At 41.4% G+C, this 16,310-nt stretch overlaps 1 protein-coding gene across 2 annotated transcripts in view; it reads right to left on the reverse strand.

Moving 5' to 3' along the window:
• Nucleotides 1-16,310, reverse strand: part of COP1 (COP1 E3 ubiquitin ligase) — a 125,033-nt gene that overhangs the window by 66,957 nt on the left and 41,766 nt on the right. For both annotated transcript variants that reach the window (XM_082052638.1, XM_082052637.1), the window contains exon 12: nt 4,668-4,811. In XM_082052638.1, the coding sequence (XP_081908764.1) occupies nt 4,668-4,811 (144 nt within the window). The remainder of the gene's footprint in view (nt 1-4,667; nt 4,812-16,310) is intronic.

Below are 16,310 nucleotides of genomic sequence, written 5' to 3' on the forward strand. Positions count from 1 at the left end.
GTCCAACATGGGCAATTTGGTTGAAACTTCAAAGACATCTACCTTTTTGGGTTCACTTGAGATGTTATCATGGGTAAGATATGGAGTGAGAGACTCAAAAACGCAAGGGGGAGCAAGCTGGAGAAGAGGAAAGGAAAGAGCCAAAGGTGAGATAGACCCAAAAATGCAGCTTACACAGTCCTCAGAGTAAGCATCAAAACCCCACAAGTACAGAAAAAATAACCTTTTGTAGACAACCTTTAGATGGTTTCCTGTCACACCCAGGGAGAAACTGATGTGTGGAAGCTATGAGATTTGACACAAAAATAGCTACTGAAGGCTGAGATAACACACAATTCAGTGCTGGATTAAAAGGAGTTGTGCTAGGCCATCTTTTATTTTAAATACTAGTACCTGTATTTTTTCAGGTTTTTGCTTTGTTCTGTAATCCAGAAACAGGGTATTATAGTTACACCCCTGAGGTTTTTCTTGCCATAAATTGTGACAACTTTCCATCCTAGGAGATTAGTGGGGAGAAACTCTAGTTGAAAGCTAATCACTGACCTCCAAAACACCCTCCTAACCTTGGCATCCGATCCAAACACACAGAAACCCCGACACCGTAAAGATTTATGCGCATCCTTCATTTTATTTGGAGATACAAGTGGGCCAGCTCAGTTAGCACTGTCAGTAGTGCTGATGTTTCTTTCATGAGCCAGTGTTTTTATGGCTGAAATGTCTCAAATCCACATACAAGTTACCCCGTGTCAACCACTCCTCTGGCAGTGAGAGTTAAGCGGAGTTAAAGCTTTTGATAAGGCACAAACTGCTGTGGTCTGACCTGCTTCCCAGTGCCAAGTGCTTCAGATCCAGCCTATTATCATGAGTCAAGTGATGACCAGTAGTTTTAGGACCCAAATGTCTAAGGGAGTGATCTATTGCTACAAGGAACATCCATGCGAACAACAACGCTAACCAAATTCTTCAGAGACATACAGAATTACTTTACCATTATGAATGTTTTAAAAATACCCCTTTTTCTAATCATTCCAAAGAAAGCCTCTAGTAGGCTTAAGAGGCAAATACTTTTAAAGAAAAACTTCACCTTATTGCAAAGTGAAGCAGTTACTCTGACAACTGGAATTAATGAAAGTTGAAGGTGTTATTTCCTTCTAAGCTGTTCAGTGCCAAACATTTTCTGCATTGGAAATATGGGCACCCAACACAACCACTCGTGAGGTTTTTCAGCATAAAGAGAGCTTGTACCTTTCCAAATAGGAAAGACTCTAACGCCATATGGCAAGTTTTTTGCTTAATTTAAACTTAATAGTGAGAACTGACTGCCATTTTAAAAACTGACAGCAATTTGCCCATGAACTGCTTTTAGGATAGAGCAATCATCCATTTGATTTATTGACACTGAAAAATAAAAACAATAAAATACTAGCAGCAGCTTTAAAAAAAAAGCCTACTGATGCTTTGCTTTTCCTGCAGTTGACTAAACAGATGCAGCTGATTTTGGAGGTTTGTGGTAACATCTATCACTGAAGTACAGATGCTGCAAACACACAGTGGTGAGCACGCAGAATGCTAAACACTGATTTCAAAAGCGTGTTTACCTAACCACACTTGCACATCACCTATTGTAGATTAACGAGGCCCAAAGCCAATTTCTTTTACCTGAACTCTAGATCTCCTTATTTTTCTCCCCCTGCGACCTATGGCAAAACAACAAATCCGCCTCTTGAATAAATCAGAGAAGAGCTGTAGCTCTCTGCAAGCCATTCATCCTCTTCTCGCCCTTTCCCACCTCCTCCTGCACGGGGGGAGACGCAGATTGTTTGCCATAGCCAGGGCCACAGCAAGTCATAATTAGCTCACAGGGTGCTGTTTATAGCTACTACACAATACCGGGATTTGTTTCTTGTACTGAAGCTATGAATCTGTAAATGGGATTTTTATGAGGATTTATGTGTCATCTTGTGTTTTTCCTGGAAGCTTATGCCGCTGTCGTTCCCGGGGGACGCGATGCACATTTACCAGAAACACGACCCACTGACTTCCTCCCTGTTCTTAAAAATAGGAATGAGAAAGCTCAGCAGACGATGAAAAAGAAAAAAAGAGTGTATTTAAGAAGCAGGTGGGTGTTAAAAAAAAAAAAAGCAGCGGGGGGGGGTTGGAAAAGAGGAAGAAAGACTCAGCTACAGCTGGTACCAGGGCTGCGCTCCAGGAAAGCCGGCAATGAATGATGCTGGCGTGAAGCTCTCCCTTTCCGCAGGCACCCAGCTGGCACCGGGCAGCACTGGGCTGGTGCCAGTCCCGTCCTGGGCAAGGGCTTCCCTCCCCACAGCTGCTCCCAGCCACCAGACCTGCTCCTTGGCCAGACACGAGCCCTCACAAAGGCTGTCACCTGCCTGCTTTGATAACAGCCGAAAGCTGAGTCACCAACAGTACCGCTAATGATTTACAAGCCAGCATCATAGCAAGGTTAAGCAGGATCGATTTAGGGTGAGCTTCCCACAACGCGCATTTGGGAAGCCAAAGCGCCTGCGGACAGGTGGATCTGGCGCTGGGCGAGGATGGAAGGGACATTACCAGCTGTGCCAGCGTCACCATGTCCCATCTGCAGACTCCCCACATCTCTGCAGGGGAGAGAGGTGCCACCCACGCGCCACAGCAGAAATACATCTGTCTTTGCTATCAGAAAAGGCACTGGCAGGTAGAATAAGCCACCGGAACAAGCTGCAGCTCCACCTAAATTAACATCAACAGCTTTAAGCCAAGGTTTTTTTACAAAAAAGCAGGCTCCACTTGTTTAGATTTTATTATAATAGAGGCACATTTTCAGCATACTGCAATATTCCATAATGAAATTACAGCCTTCATACGTAACTTCTCCCTCAAGCCACGCCACTTCACAATAGCGAGTTATTATGCTGCTCGACACGGCGCCAGCGAGCCCCAGCACCAGTGACTGGCAGCGCAGCTAATGGGTATAGCAAGGATGCATTTGACTGACAGCCTCACTTTATTTGTCAAAACCAAAAGCACCCGCATGCCAAAGGAAGGCTGATATAATATGGAGGTGCCAATGGGGGAAAAAATGTATTTCTTTGGAAGAATGAGAAAAACTAGGGCAAGGAATGAAAGGAGAGAACCCTGTCCACCTCCACTGAGGCACAGAGGACAACACATCCAGCATTGTCATACATATATAATGTGTATATGCATGAAATGTGAAAAAGAGAGAAGAAATCTTGAATGCAGGGAATGTCTTGTCTGGAGCACAAAGCTGACAAGAGGAACATCACTGAAGGCACTAATGCAGCTCTGCTCAACCAGCAGCTGCCGGAGAAGGGAGAACAAACAACAGCCTGACGCCTGGCAGGATCATTGTGGTAGATTCCTGTCAAATTTGAAGCAGCAAGTCCGGAAGTCATCTCAGACAGACCAAGACATACCATACACACACGGCTTTTTCCTCTTCTAATTAAGGTAAAAGGTATTAATCGACTGCTAGATGGTTTTCCTATTATTCTGCTCTTCTTTCCAGAATAATGAAGCTGACTGGTGTGAACTCTGCTGTGACTCAGTCAAAAATGCTGAAGGTTTCACAATTCCAGCAAAACACAAGCTCTGTAACCAGCATGGCCAATCAACACACATCCCTCTCTGACTGTTTATACCCATTTTGGAAGCCAGTCCCAGGGTCTGTTGCATTTACATATTTTGCTTCATAAAATAGTGTTACACAATTCCCAAGAATAATCAGCATGAGTGATACAGGAGTGATTGATGTATCTTAAGAAATGTGTCAACTACAAAGCTAAGCATGAGTTCTATGCTATAGACTTGCAAACATTAATAATCTTGTTGCACAACATTTTCTTTTTGTAGAAGCCAGACTGTTATATAAACTTATTAACTACACACTTTTATGGGTGCTTTAGTGTTTCTAAAATGTAGAGTACCAAATAAAAACAAACGAGTTCAGAGATTCTAGAGACTTGTATTATAACACTGAATTGGTTTGACTGCTTGTATTAATTTACTTTTGAGTTTTAACAGAATTTTTGAATTAGGATTTTTAAGTTATGTTAGCCAGATTCTTTCAACTGAAGCTCTGACATGGTGGTCTATATTTCTTTGATTAAGTCACATAAAAAGATTAAAAAAAGACTTGACAGTAATGATAGCACAGAAGTAAAAAGAATCAAGCAAGGTCTTCTCCTCAAGAGCTTGATATTATGAGGCCTATCAGAGCAGTACTTTGGGCAGATGTAAATTTATAGGCAGAAGGTGCAAATGAGGCACATTGCCAAGGACTGAGCAGCCTTTCAGCAAAACGGAAAGGATCTGGTCGACTAAGAGACTAGAGCATGAAGGAATTAGGGGCTGTTGCTACTCTCCTTTTAACTGAGTAGGTATCCAACTGCATTTGCAAGGAACACAAAAACAGTTCACTGCCCTATGTCCCTTTTTCCTCCAGGTACATAGGCATGCTATTACCTTGGATTAGCCCAGTATTCACAAATAAATGCTTTCACCACTTGATCCCTCCCAGAATCCAAAGCCATTGACTCCTGCTTTCCTCCCTCCCTCTCCCATTCCCACAATGGATAAAGAAAGAAAAACAGCTACTGCACATGAAAAGGCCCTCTGAGTTCAAATGCAAAGTCAACGCCTACCTGATTTTGGAATTACAGGTCATTTCATTCTCAGGGTAGTGAATATCCACTGCGTCCTGAATGACTGTACCATACTCATAGACTTTAATCTTCTTTGTCACCCCGGCGATGGCAAAGTAGTCACAGTCTCGGTCGAACTCGATACTGAGGAACAAAAGCAGAAGCTGAGAACCATGTAAACACAACACATGTACTTACCAGCAGGGTATTTTACCACCTAAACATCTCAGTATGGCAGAGTTGACAACCACAACTTACACTTAGCAAATACCCTCTTGTTCAGAGCACCTCGGTCAGGTTTGGCACACGCCAACGGTGTCAAGTTCTTGCTCTCAGCCACCATTTTCTAACCCCCTCCAAACACACCCACAATCTCTATTTGTTGAAACAGCACTTTGTGTGGTTGCACAATCTCCTTCCAGCAGGCAGGATCTTTGCTGAGGTGCTCTGCAGGTTTCCCAGTTCAACTATACCATCCACACAACGTGGTACCCAAATGTCAAAGCAGAGAGCTCCCCCTGGAGCTAAGCATTGCTGTATACGTCATGCATACATACACAAACATATATATACTCAACATTCAGCTGTACAGTCTATGAGCAACATGCCACAGGATACTGCCCATTGATTTCTCTACATCACACTGTTGCATCCCTTAGCTTCTACATACAGCAGGTTGGTGAACTCTTAAGTGTTAATGCAGAGTAAACCAGTATTTGCAGAACAGACCCTTCTAAATTCCCTGCGTAACAACAGAGTTGAAAAATATATTGCCAGTATTGTAAAACCCATGCATGCTACGATTTCACTTAGGGTTGCTTGTGAAAACAGAGGCACCTTCTTTCTTGAACTGCAGGGCAAGTTGGTAATAGGTATCAATGAAGTTGGAAGTCAAAGCAGTCACCTTATAACAAAGTTAAGCTGCAAATGAGAAAAGCCTGAGGTTGTACATGAAATACATCTGAGAGAAAGGCAGGCAGCAGATTACAAACAGCTAATGTCATTGCTAGCTTTGCAGCTTGGAAGGGCTTGAGAGAAATCTATTAGAGACGGAGCAAACCTGCTTTCCCAGAGCTCCTGCCTGCAACTTCGGCTACTTTTGAGAGGTCTCTTTTGGGGTTCTTCTACTCAGTAACTCATTTACATCTCTGCTGCCTCATAATTTTCTCTCCAAGAAGCCACAGCATTTGTGAACCAGGCAGCAAGTTCTGAATGGCAGCAGAGAAAACCAAGTTTTGACATTCATACAACCTGAAAAATCCTGAGAACAGGGGTATTTAGGGTACCTTTCTACAATTAGAAGTTTTAAACCAATTACAAGAAAAGAGAGGGATCTTTAGGCTGCCCCCATAACTATCACAGCTAGAATCTTCTACCCCTCAACATAGCTGTGAAGTTGAAGGTACTGCAGTGCTTTCAAGGGAAGATAAATTTAAATGCCAACAGACTTTTCAAATCCTTGTAAATGAAATATCATCAAGTTATTTTTAAACTACGGAGAGAAAGATGGTTGACATGCGGTCCGACAGTATAAAATAATTCAATAAAACACTTTGCAATGTGGTCCTTTCAACTCGGGTGTCTAAAGTTCTTCAAAGCAGGGGCAGGAGATGGTCCCACTTGCAACTGCTTGCTTGCTAGAGGAGAAACAAGCCAGTTGGGTCAAATCTGCAAAATTGCAAACCCCAAAAAGGTAAAGAAAAAGAACGTGCTTATGGCTGGGGAATAATGCAAGCAGGCATGCACCTATTTAAATAAAAGTGCAGTGGGAAAGAAGTCATCTAAGCGGCCAGACAGCTCTCCCCCCACCCCACACCTACCCTACCCTACTCTAATAATTTTTTATACAAACAGGACGAAAGGACCATTCAAGTCCTGTCTTGTCTTGTCAGCTCACTCTATTCTATGGAAGAATTTTATAATCGAAAACCTCTGTAACAATGCAATGGATTTACTCGCACCACAATCTTAATTGAACCGCTGTCTCAGCTCCTGCACACTGCCCTGTGGATTCAGGCAATGCACAACTAAACTGATGGCAGCGATTCATCTACTTGGATTCAATTTATACCCTTAGCCTCCTCCTGCCGAAGAGAAAAAAAATATAAATGTATTACAATGTCTGGTATAAAGCCAAGTTATTAGAACAGCATAGAACCTCTCTCACCTGGGGTACGTTTGCTTCTCTAGCATTAATTCAATTTTTTTTTTTTTAAATAGAGACATGCTGTAGACATAACAAATGAGTATTTCAATATGTCTATAAAAGTTAACACACCATTAAAAAAAAAAATAAATAAAAAGCATCAACCAATGAAATTGATTGTTGGACCTGTGACCTTCAAACAGCAAAGACACTGCAGGGGAAAAAAAAGATGCAGAAATAAGCCAGCAGCTGTACAGATGTGCATTGCTGGGACAGGCGGGCAAACGCAACACAGCAACACTGACACCCACTTGCGTCTTGGCCTCTGTCATTTACACACCATCCTGGTACAGGGAGTGTTCTCACTTTCTGCCAGCCAGCTTTTAGCAAGCAATATACAAAGAAAACTATGAACAATCTAAGCAGCTAATCAAGTGGATTATTTACCATATAAAACTATTCCTAATATTTGCAAAGCTCTGCTTTCCCCGGACTAATTGGGATTAGGACAAGCAGCTCACTTGCATAGCAACAGTTATTTTATGTTTTTTCTTACAAGTCTTCTAAATATGTTTAGTATTAAGCAAGGCTTATTTGCACTTAACTAGCTCAATGGTATTCCTGTCACTTACTGCTTGAAGTCTTTGTGCCAGTGCAAGCACTTGCTTATTCACAAGCTTATCTATATGAAAATTTGCAAGAGAACCTAGTTTTATTTTGTCAAAAGACACAACAAGGCCAGTTCTGAAGAAGAAAACATTATTGTCATTTTTTAAAGGAAACACTGCAGGTAAATAATATTTTAGATCATTTGAATATCCAGTGAAATTCCCTTTTGGACTAGCAGTGGTCCTTGCTCCTGGAACACATGCATGTTAGAATTTGCAATTGCTCCTTTTATATTTTAACCTACTTTTAAACTCCACATTTCTGACCAACAAAGGCTAGCTGAATTTTTGTAAGGAACCTTCAGGGGACACAAAACCTTCCAGATATTTGAAAAAGATTTATAAATGTAAAAAATAATTTACTCATAAAAATCAAATTGAAAGGAACTGATTGTTTTGTTCTAGGGAAAATAGAAAAGAGACATTTCCCATTCTCAAGTCACTGTTTTCTTTTTCCTAAGAAGTTAATGACCAACATCCCATGGAAATACTACTAAGAGCTGCTAGAAAGTAAACACATTCTCAAGGGTTTTGTTTTTTCTGCTGCTTATCTTTATTCATAATCTGTGAGTTTTATTTTAATGCTAAAACCTACATCCTTGGAGAGCACTCATAACTAGCAAATGAATTATGAAACAAATTGCTTCTGAAACATGTCTGGAAGATTGGCTTGGTGTTGAGAGTAGACCAGTGGGGAAAAGGTAAAGAATGAGTAATTTACCAGTTTTGCCATTGTACAAAGCCTTGCTCCATTCGCATCCTGATGGTGCACGCAATTGCTCTCCACATCCCAGGAGGATGTGCTGGAGTTAGGGAACACACACAGATGGGCAACTAATCTGATGAAAGGAATGGAGCAGCTGCCTTAGCATCAGTGTAAGGAACTAGGCAACAGCAAGGCTGGTGTCCAACAAGTCACTCCACACCACAGCAAGGAAGCTTTCATCAGAAGATGATCATAGAATCATTTGGTTGGAAGAGACCCTTAAGATCATCAAGTCCAACCATTAACCTAAATCAAGAAATAAACCACATCTCTAAGAAACTCATCTGTACATCTTTTAAACGTGTACAGGGATGGTGACTCCACCACTACCCTGGGCAGCCTGTTCCAATGCCTGACAGCCCTTTCCAGGAAGAAATTGCTCCCAATATCCAATCTAAACCTCCCCTGGTGCAACTTGAAGCCATTTCCTCTTGCCCTATTGCTTGGTACTTGGGAGAAGACATCAACACCCTCCATGCTCCAAGCTCCTTTCAGGCAGTTCAGAGATCAGAAGGTCTCCCCTCAGCTCCTGTTCTCCAGGCTGAACCCCCCAGGTCCCTCAGCCGCTCCCATCACACTTGTGCTCCAGACCCTTCCCCAGCTCCGTTCCCTTCTCTCAACTCACTCCAGCACCTCAAGGCCTTTCTTGGCATGAGGGGCCAAAAAATGATTTGGGACAGATGAGGCTGTCCTTCAAACTTCAAAAACCACACACACATATTCCAGGTATGCCACCAGACATGATGGTGGCAGAGTGAACCCAACAACACTAATCCATGAACAACTCGTCCGTACCAGATATTAGCAGAAATAAATACGGATCCACCCTTGAGTATCTCCAACATAATTACTGAGGATGTCAGGAGGCTACAAGAAGACAACTCTGCAGGCAGTGACCAGGTTGGCAAATGTGCCTTCCGCAGGGACAGTTTGGGGCTGGGTGCCCAACAAACTGGTCCCTGGGGGCTCACCCTCTGTGATTGCAGTTCGAAACACCCCAGGGGTATGGATGAAGAAACATCTACCCCTGTGAGTGTCCATGGGACATGGGTACGTGATAGAGCTGTTCCTTCAAATCAGGAGAAGGTGGCGGGTCACACCTATCTGCATTTGCTTTTAACTGCATCACTGGTTACAATTAAAGGTCTGCAGCTAATTGCTCCTCTCCCCTTTCCATACACACACAATTGCCACTATTAGCCATAAAAGCCTCAGCCCTGACTTTGTAACAAGATCCGTGACCGTAGGAGTTGCCATTTCCATAAAGTAGATGACTCAGTCCCTCTCATGGGACTATATATAGATAAACATATATTTTCCCTCCTGAATATACCAAAGCCGTTCAAATCTACTTCTACCTAATATGGTGCTGTCTCTATTTCTGTATCTCTAAACCAACTCTCATCTTGCCACGGCCCCATATGTAATTGCAACAGAGATTGTTCTCAGTTATGGGGGACTTAATTGGTGGAAGGAGGGATGACGACAGCAGCTTTTGTTTTTCACTAACATTTTCTTAAAATCTTTCCCACCCTGTGCTTCCACTCCCTGGCCTTTGCAGGATAATTCTGTCACCTTTAACAATCCCAAATCTCATAGCCTGGTTGCCCATTTCCAACAGCCACTTTGAAGCGCTGAAGTAAAATATTAGAAATTTAGGTTACAACCCAACATCACAACCACCCCTGCAGACTGTTCAGCACCTGGGAACAATACAAAAATTGGTATTAATATCACATACCTGAGAGACTGTTTTTACAGCAGACTGATATTTTAAGGCAAAGTAATTAGTGTCACCAAGTATGCACTAGCATACTAATGTGTAGTTTTTTAAAACAAAGCTATATTCAGGCATAAGAAGCTGCTATTACAGTGCTCAGATTTTGTGCTCCATCAGCTCAAAGTCTCAATTTTGTCACATATAAAAAAAAAAGCCTACTGAGACAAAGCATATGAAGTTTCAATATCAAAAGACTGTTTTGCTAAAGCTTAGCAGCTGAAATAATATTTGTTTTGGTTGTTTTTTTGTTTTTGTTTTTGTTTTTTTAAAATAAAGCGATATTTGCATTAATTACTCCTTACTCCAAAGCACCACCTAAATAAGGACACTCTTGCTATTTTAGCATATTTAACTTGTGCCACAGGGACAATACTAGACCACTGCTGGCTGAATACATTCCCCAAATCAAGCCCTCCAGCTGCAAAATGTTTTCCAAAATACAAATTGAACAAGCACATCATGATCCCAGATAGGTTACTGCAATCTCTACTCAGGAAGGACCACTTAAAGAAAACCCCTTTGATTCTCTAGACTGCTACACGGATAAATTAACTATTTAAATGAGGTTCCACATAAATGCACCCTGTCAGAGAGAATGTGCCTACCTCCCTAAGAACCACATGAATTTGGGATGGATGTGACCCCCAGATTACCAGATAATTGCCAGATTTGTCCACTAATCAATGAAAAGTTTTCTTGGCTACTATAATTACAGCCTTTCGATGGATTAGATTCAGGTTTAATGAAAGTCTAATGAAAACTGTGGGACACAGGACCCCAAACTATCTCAGTTGGATCCCATTCCTTGGAGCTGTTTGGGATATTCCAGCAGGACCAGCTGCTGTTAAATGCTCCTTGGGAACCCTCCCTGCCACCGCATCTCCTCCAGCCTTTGAACATCCAACAGGAATAAACTCCTCATAAGCAAAGCTCTATTTGAAGTGTAAAAATAAGATACCAGAAAGGCAGCTCTGTGTGTTGATAATATTTTTTATCCTCCTCAAAGCTGAGAAATGGAGAGAAAAGGGTGTTATAACAGAGGAGGATGGTCCTCGGCTCCAGGGTCCCTTGGAAAGACATCGCACCAGTGATGCTGCAGTCGCACCTCCAGCATCTTTCCTGCAGCCACGGCAGCCTGGAGGTTTATTTTGCTCCATTTGCCTTTCTAGGCATAAAAAGGTACCAAAGTTGACAAAGTAATGTTATTAGACCTAGTTCTAGGTCCACATAATGCTTACAAAAATCCTTTTAAGCATAATGAAATGCCGTCAGTTCTAATAGAGACCACTTAGCAATACTCCCATTCAATAAAGAGCTTGTTTAAAGGAGAACATTAAATCTGAATTGAAGGGGGGTTGGGGGGCTTAGTTCCATCTCACAGCTCTCAAATCAAAACCAACATTGTTTTATCTAGTGATGAAAAGCATGAAAGTAACTGAATCATTTTTTTTAAAAACAAATACTATGCTAGGAGAGATTAATTGTGTTTCCTGCAATAGGTCAACTGTCAGAACCAGGATTCCCTCTACTTTGAGGGGAAGCAAGGAGAAGTGACCCTGAACCTACTCTCCTCTAAATACAACCCAAAATCTCCCAGGAAGCCACAGCAGACTTCCAGCCTTGTCTGTAAGACTCTGTAGTTAGACATCCTTTTTTTTCTTAATACATGTATTCAGGGGAACCTAGCTTAATTAGCACTAATAATGAGAAAACCTATAGGGAACTACTAAATTTTGCAAGCAACTGAACATAAAGCTTATTGATAAAAAAAACACTTTACTGCAAAGCGATGCTCTTCTGCATGCGGAATGTGACGACAATCCCAGGGTTTATATGCCAGATACATAGAAGTACAATGAGCCAAAGCCACTGCAAACTGCCACCATGCAAGTTAATGAGAACTGGAATAAGTCCTCCACAAATACCATTTAAAATAACCTAGAGTAGGGAAACACATTAACTAAAAATGCCAAGAGTTAAATGCAGAATTTTTCTTATGATGCTATGTAAAATTCAAGCCAAATGAATGCTCTGCCCACTTTCATATTGTAGGTAACTTATTTATATTTGAAAACCAGAATCTGCCATTTCTGCCAGCTGGGCTGATACACTGTAGGTTACAAAAAGTTCTGACAGGAGCAGAAGCACAACCTCAACCTTACAAAATACTGAAGTGGAAGAGGTTTTAAGTCTCCAAACATATTCAGCTGCCTTCTTTCTGCATTCCAGCCTAGGTGACAACCGCTGCCTAAGCTGCATATGGAGCAGATTTGAAGAAGGAAACCCTGCTCCACACCAAGGTGCACTGTTTTATCAGGATTATGCCATTAAGTAGGAAAAAACTCACCTAGCTGGGATAGACGTGGAAGTACCGCTCTAAACAAGGCCATTCAAAAGCGTGCAAGTTTGTTTTCAAGCCACCACATTTATTACTACACCAACAGCTGGAGACAGTCACCTCTTCAGACACCGCAGCTCAATCCAACAGGCACCAGCCTGAAATATTGAGTCTATATGAGCCAAAATAGAGCCTATATCAACTGAAATATTGAGTCTATATGAGCCGAAACAGAGCCTTTATCAACTGAAATATCAAGTCTATGTAAGCCAAAATATCAAGTCTATACGAGCCATCTGGAGGAGCCAAAAAACAACCTGGGGCAATTAACTCCGATGGTCCTGCTGCCTGTCGGTGATGGAACAAGGTTAAAACGCAATTTGAAGCATTTCTCACCACACTGCTCAATCTGTTTCAAGAGATTGTTTTGATGGCATTTTGAGGTTTTTTTCGGTTGGTATTTTGTATGCTATTCTTAAACAAGTCTTTAGAAAAATTAAAGGTACTTGCAAATATCCTTAATTTCACACAGTGTCATACAGAGAAACTTGATCTGACTTCCACCTTTGCTTGTACAAATGTATACACACTTGCATATAATCCCGTACTATAAGTAATAATAAGTAATAAATAAATAAATATAACTTCATAAATTACTCTGCAAAACACCTAAGCAGCATATAAATCCAATGCACCTGTCTTATAGTCTGTATTTATCAATACAGACAATACTAATAATCATTAGCTCAAGCCTCTTCTCCAAACTGAGCTGCCCATAAGGTTTTATTTCTAGAACAGTTTAAGCTCACATCATACCTCTTTGCATGCCTTAACACACCACCTTAATGTGTTTGTTTTTCCCCAACTATCTACAATTTAACAGGCTAATTCCTCGAGTTAGCAAGAAAGGAACAAACAAGAAATCCAAACGCATACTAACACTTTCCAGGTAATGACCTCCCAAGCAAAGCCAGGCATTTCCAACAAATATAGCACTGAAAGAACACTAATAAACTACAGAAATTCGTATTATATTAATAGACACTTTGTTTCTTTGAGCTGACACAAAAATTCAGGGTATCAACACTCGACATTGAAAGAAAGCTAAAAAACAGGGGTGAAAAAAGGAAAATCTGGCTTTGCCTTTTGCCAACACTGCCCACATGGAAGTTCTGTGAAGAAGATGCTGCAAAACCACAGTTGCCACGGCTTGCAAGTGCAATCGCTGAGGCCAAGCCACAGCACTGCTATCTGATGGGAACAGCAGGAGGCACACAAGGGCACCCACCTGCCACCTCCCAGAAAATACTTTTGCCCTGGTCCATCAAGAAGGGCTGGGTGCACCAATGCAACACGACTTCCACTGGCTACCTGCCTCCTGTCCTAAATATGAAGCTCTCAAAGGACATTCTTGACACTACGGCACCCACTTTTAATTTCTGCCCTTTTATGAAGTGTCTACTCGAAAAAGCCCACTCCCATTCTAACAAATACAATCCTGTTTAAATTGACCCCTATTTTTTAAGGCGGCGAGCTCAAATTATGTAGGAATTGAATTTTGCTTTGCACTATATGTATTAAATGCACGTAAAGACATTACTTCTCCTTAAAACCTAAAGTCAGAGGAAGATGCTCAGCATAAAACTGGGGACAGAACCTCAAGTTTCCAACAAACTGACTGTGTATGTTTATCACCAGACTACAGTCCCCAAGACTTGGAGGTCTCTGTTCCAATACCCTGCTCGCAGCTTTTTGGCCAGACCAGGCTGCTCAGGGCTTTCTCCAGCCAGATCATCCTCCAAGGATGGACTTTACACAACCTCTTTGGGAAGCTCATTCCAATGTTGGACCGCCCCACACTGCAGCCACGGACCACTACATGGTATTTGCCAAAAAATTGGAAACTGCTTACATCAGCTGCACAAAGTTTCTTCAAGATAATATAAAGAAAAAAAAAGACAAACCATGAAGAACAATCATTTTCATATATTTGGTTTAAAAGCTGATTCCCAAATTGGTCAAATACTCTTCAATAGTTTTAACAGACCATTTACAAACATTTGCAAAGTTTGATATAAACTAAAAAGACTCATGTAACTATCGGCAGAGGAGAGAGGTTTGACATACTGAGAGCACTTAATGAGAAAGAGAACTTCCTATTACCAAATAATCTGAAATTACAAGGAAAAAAAAAAAAATGAGGTACCACTGGTGGCCATGCAACTTCCAATGATTAACTTCCCAATTTCAAATTATTTCAGTTTTACCCCTAAAACTGAAAGTTTATGTTGGTAGAAGAACTGGCTTCTCTCTCTGCAGTGTCACCGCAGTCACCAGGTTTCTTCTCTGGTCAAGACTGGAGATTGGAGCAGAAATGCTCTTTTCTGGTCTCAGAGTCCCTTTTGTTTCCAGCACCCCATCCTGGGGACTTGTAGGGATGTTACAGAGCTGAGAGCATCTCTGAACTCTGAGCTCTGAACTGACATCTGTATGACCCTTCTACAGGGTACGAGTCACATTTAGCTCCTGCTCAAGGGATCCAGACCACAATTATGCACTAGGAAATGTATCAGTTCTGCACTCCAGAGAAAAATAAAAGAAAACCCCATTTCAGCCCCAGACAACCTCTGATCTGTGAGCCAAAACCTCAGATGAAGTAAGATAAGAGAACCACAGGAGAAGCACAAATTTCAAGTAGGTTCAGGGTATTCAAGTTACCTCAGCCACTCTACAGTTCAAGTGTCTTTTTCCAAGAATCTCCCTCTTCCTTCCAGTTGTGGGAACAGTCTAAATAAGACAGATCCATCCACAGTTTTGAGCTGCCACTTGTAAATAATACTCCATTTAAAAAAATGATTGATCTAACAGACTGTAAGAAAAATTCAGCCTTTCTCATTTCTCATCTTCTCAAGGAGCAGCATCGACTGTACTCTAAAACATAATCCTGTGAAGGATAAAACCACTTACATTTCTTTCATTTATCTTTACCACCAAGATAGAAGCATTGCTGGTCACAAACTTAATAAAATGGCTCATCTAATCCTAGCCAGCCCAGGGCATTAAAAAAAAAAGAAAAGCTTGTTGTGGTAAACTCAGAACTAAAAGGTACCTTGTTAAAGTCTGGATCTAAGAATTCACAGGGACATGTAATTGTAGTCCAAAGTAAAAAGGGGAACAAAAAATAGAATGGTTCAATGAATACATGGAAAACATACTCCTAATGCATGCTTTTTGTTTTAAGGTCACCTTTGAAGAAAGGATTTCAGGCCGTGTTACTGAAAGGGTCAACACAAAGAAAAAGTGCCATCTTGAAACGGACTTAATAGCACTGTTTGAATGCTAAGAGAAACCTTTTTACATCTTGTTCATTACTTAGAGGCAACGGAATAATGAACAAGCAGTGGAAAAAAAATAACAGAGCCCAAAGGTAAGATCAAGTTTTTGAACACTGAATATTCAACAGATGAGCTGAATAAGGTTTCAGCAGCCAAAAACCAAGTTGTTTCTTTCCCTCTCTGTAGATAAATATAATTAATCCTCCCTTTAGATAAATATAATTAGTCTTGGCTATCTAAAACCCTTCGGATGGCATTTTGAAACCTTCCAGAGAAATGGTAGGCAAACCCAGATGACAGAAACCCACACCATTTGCCCCCAAACCTCAGGCCCTCTGGGACAGACACACGTTTCCACCAGAGGCACCCAGCAAGGAAAACCAGCTTTCCGATACCCACGTTTCAGACAGACATCTCGCTGCGGTCTGTTCCCTGGGTTTTTCTGTTCTTTCTTTCAAAATATGAAAGACTGTCACATTATTCTCTGAAGGCCTCTGACAGCGCTAAAGCAATTTTCTACATAAATCATTGTAATGCTAACGCTGCAGTTTACAGGCTCATCTTTAAAAGAAAGCCTTTACTATTTACTGCCACAGCAAGCGGAGAGAAA

This window comes from Streptopelia decaocto, assembly GCF_964273445.1.
Source record: "Streptopelia decaocto genome assembly, chromosome: 5".
Classification (NCBI taxonomy): domain Eukaryota; kingdom Metazoa; phylum Chordata; class Aves; order Columbiformes; family Columbidae; genus Streptopelia; species Streptopelia decaocto.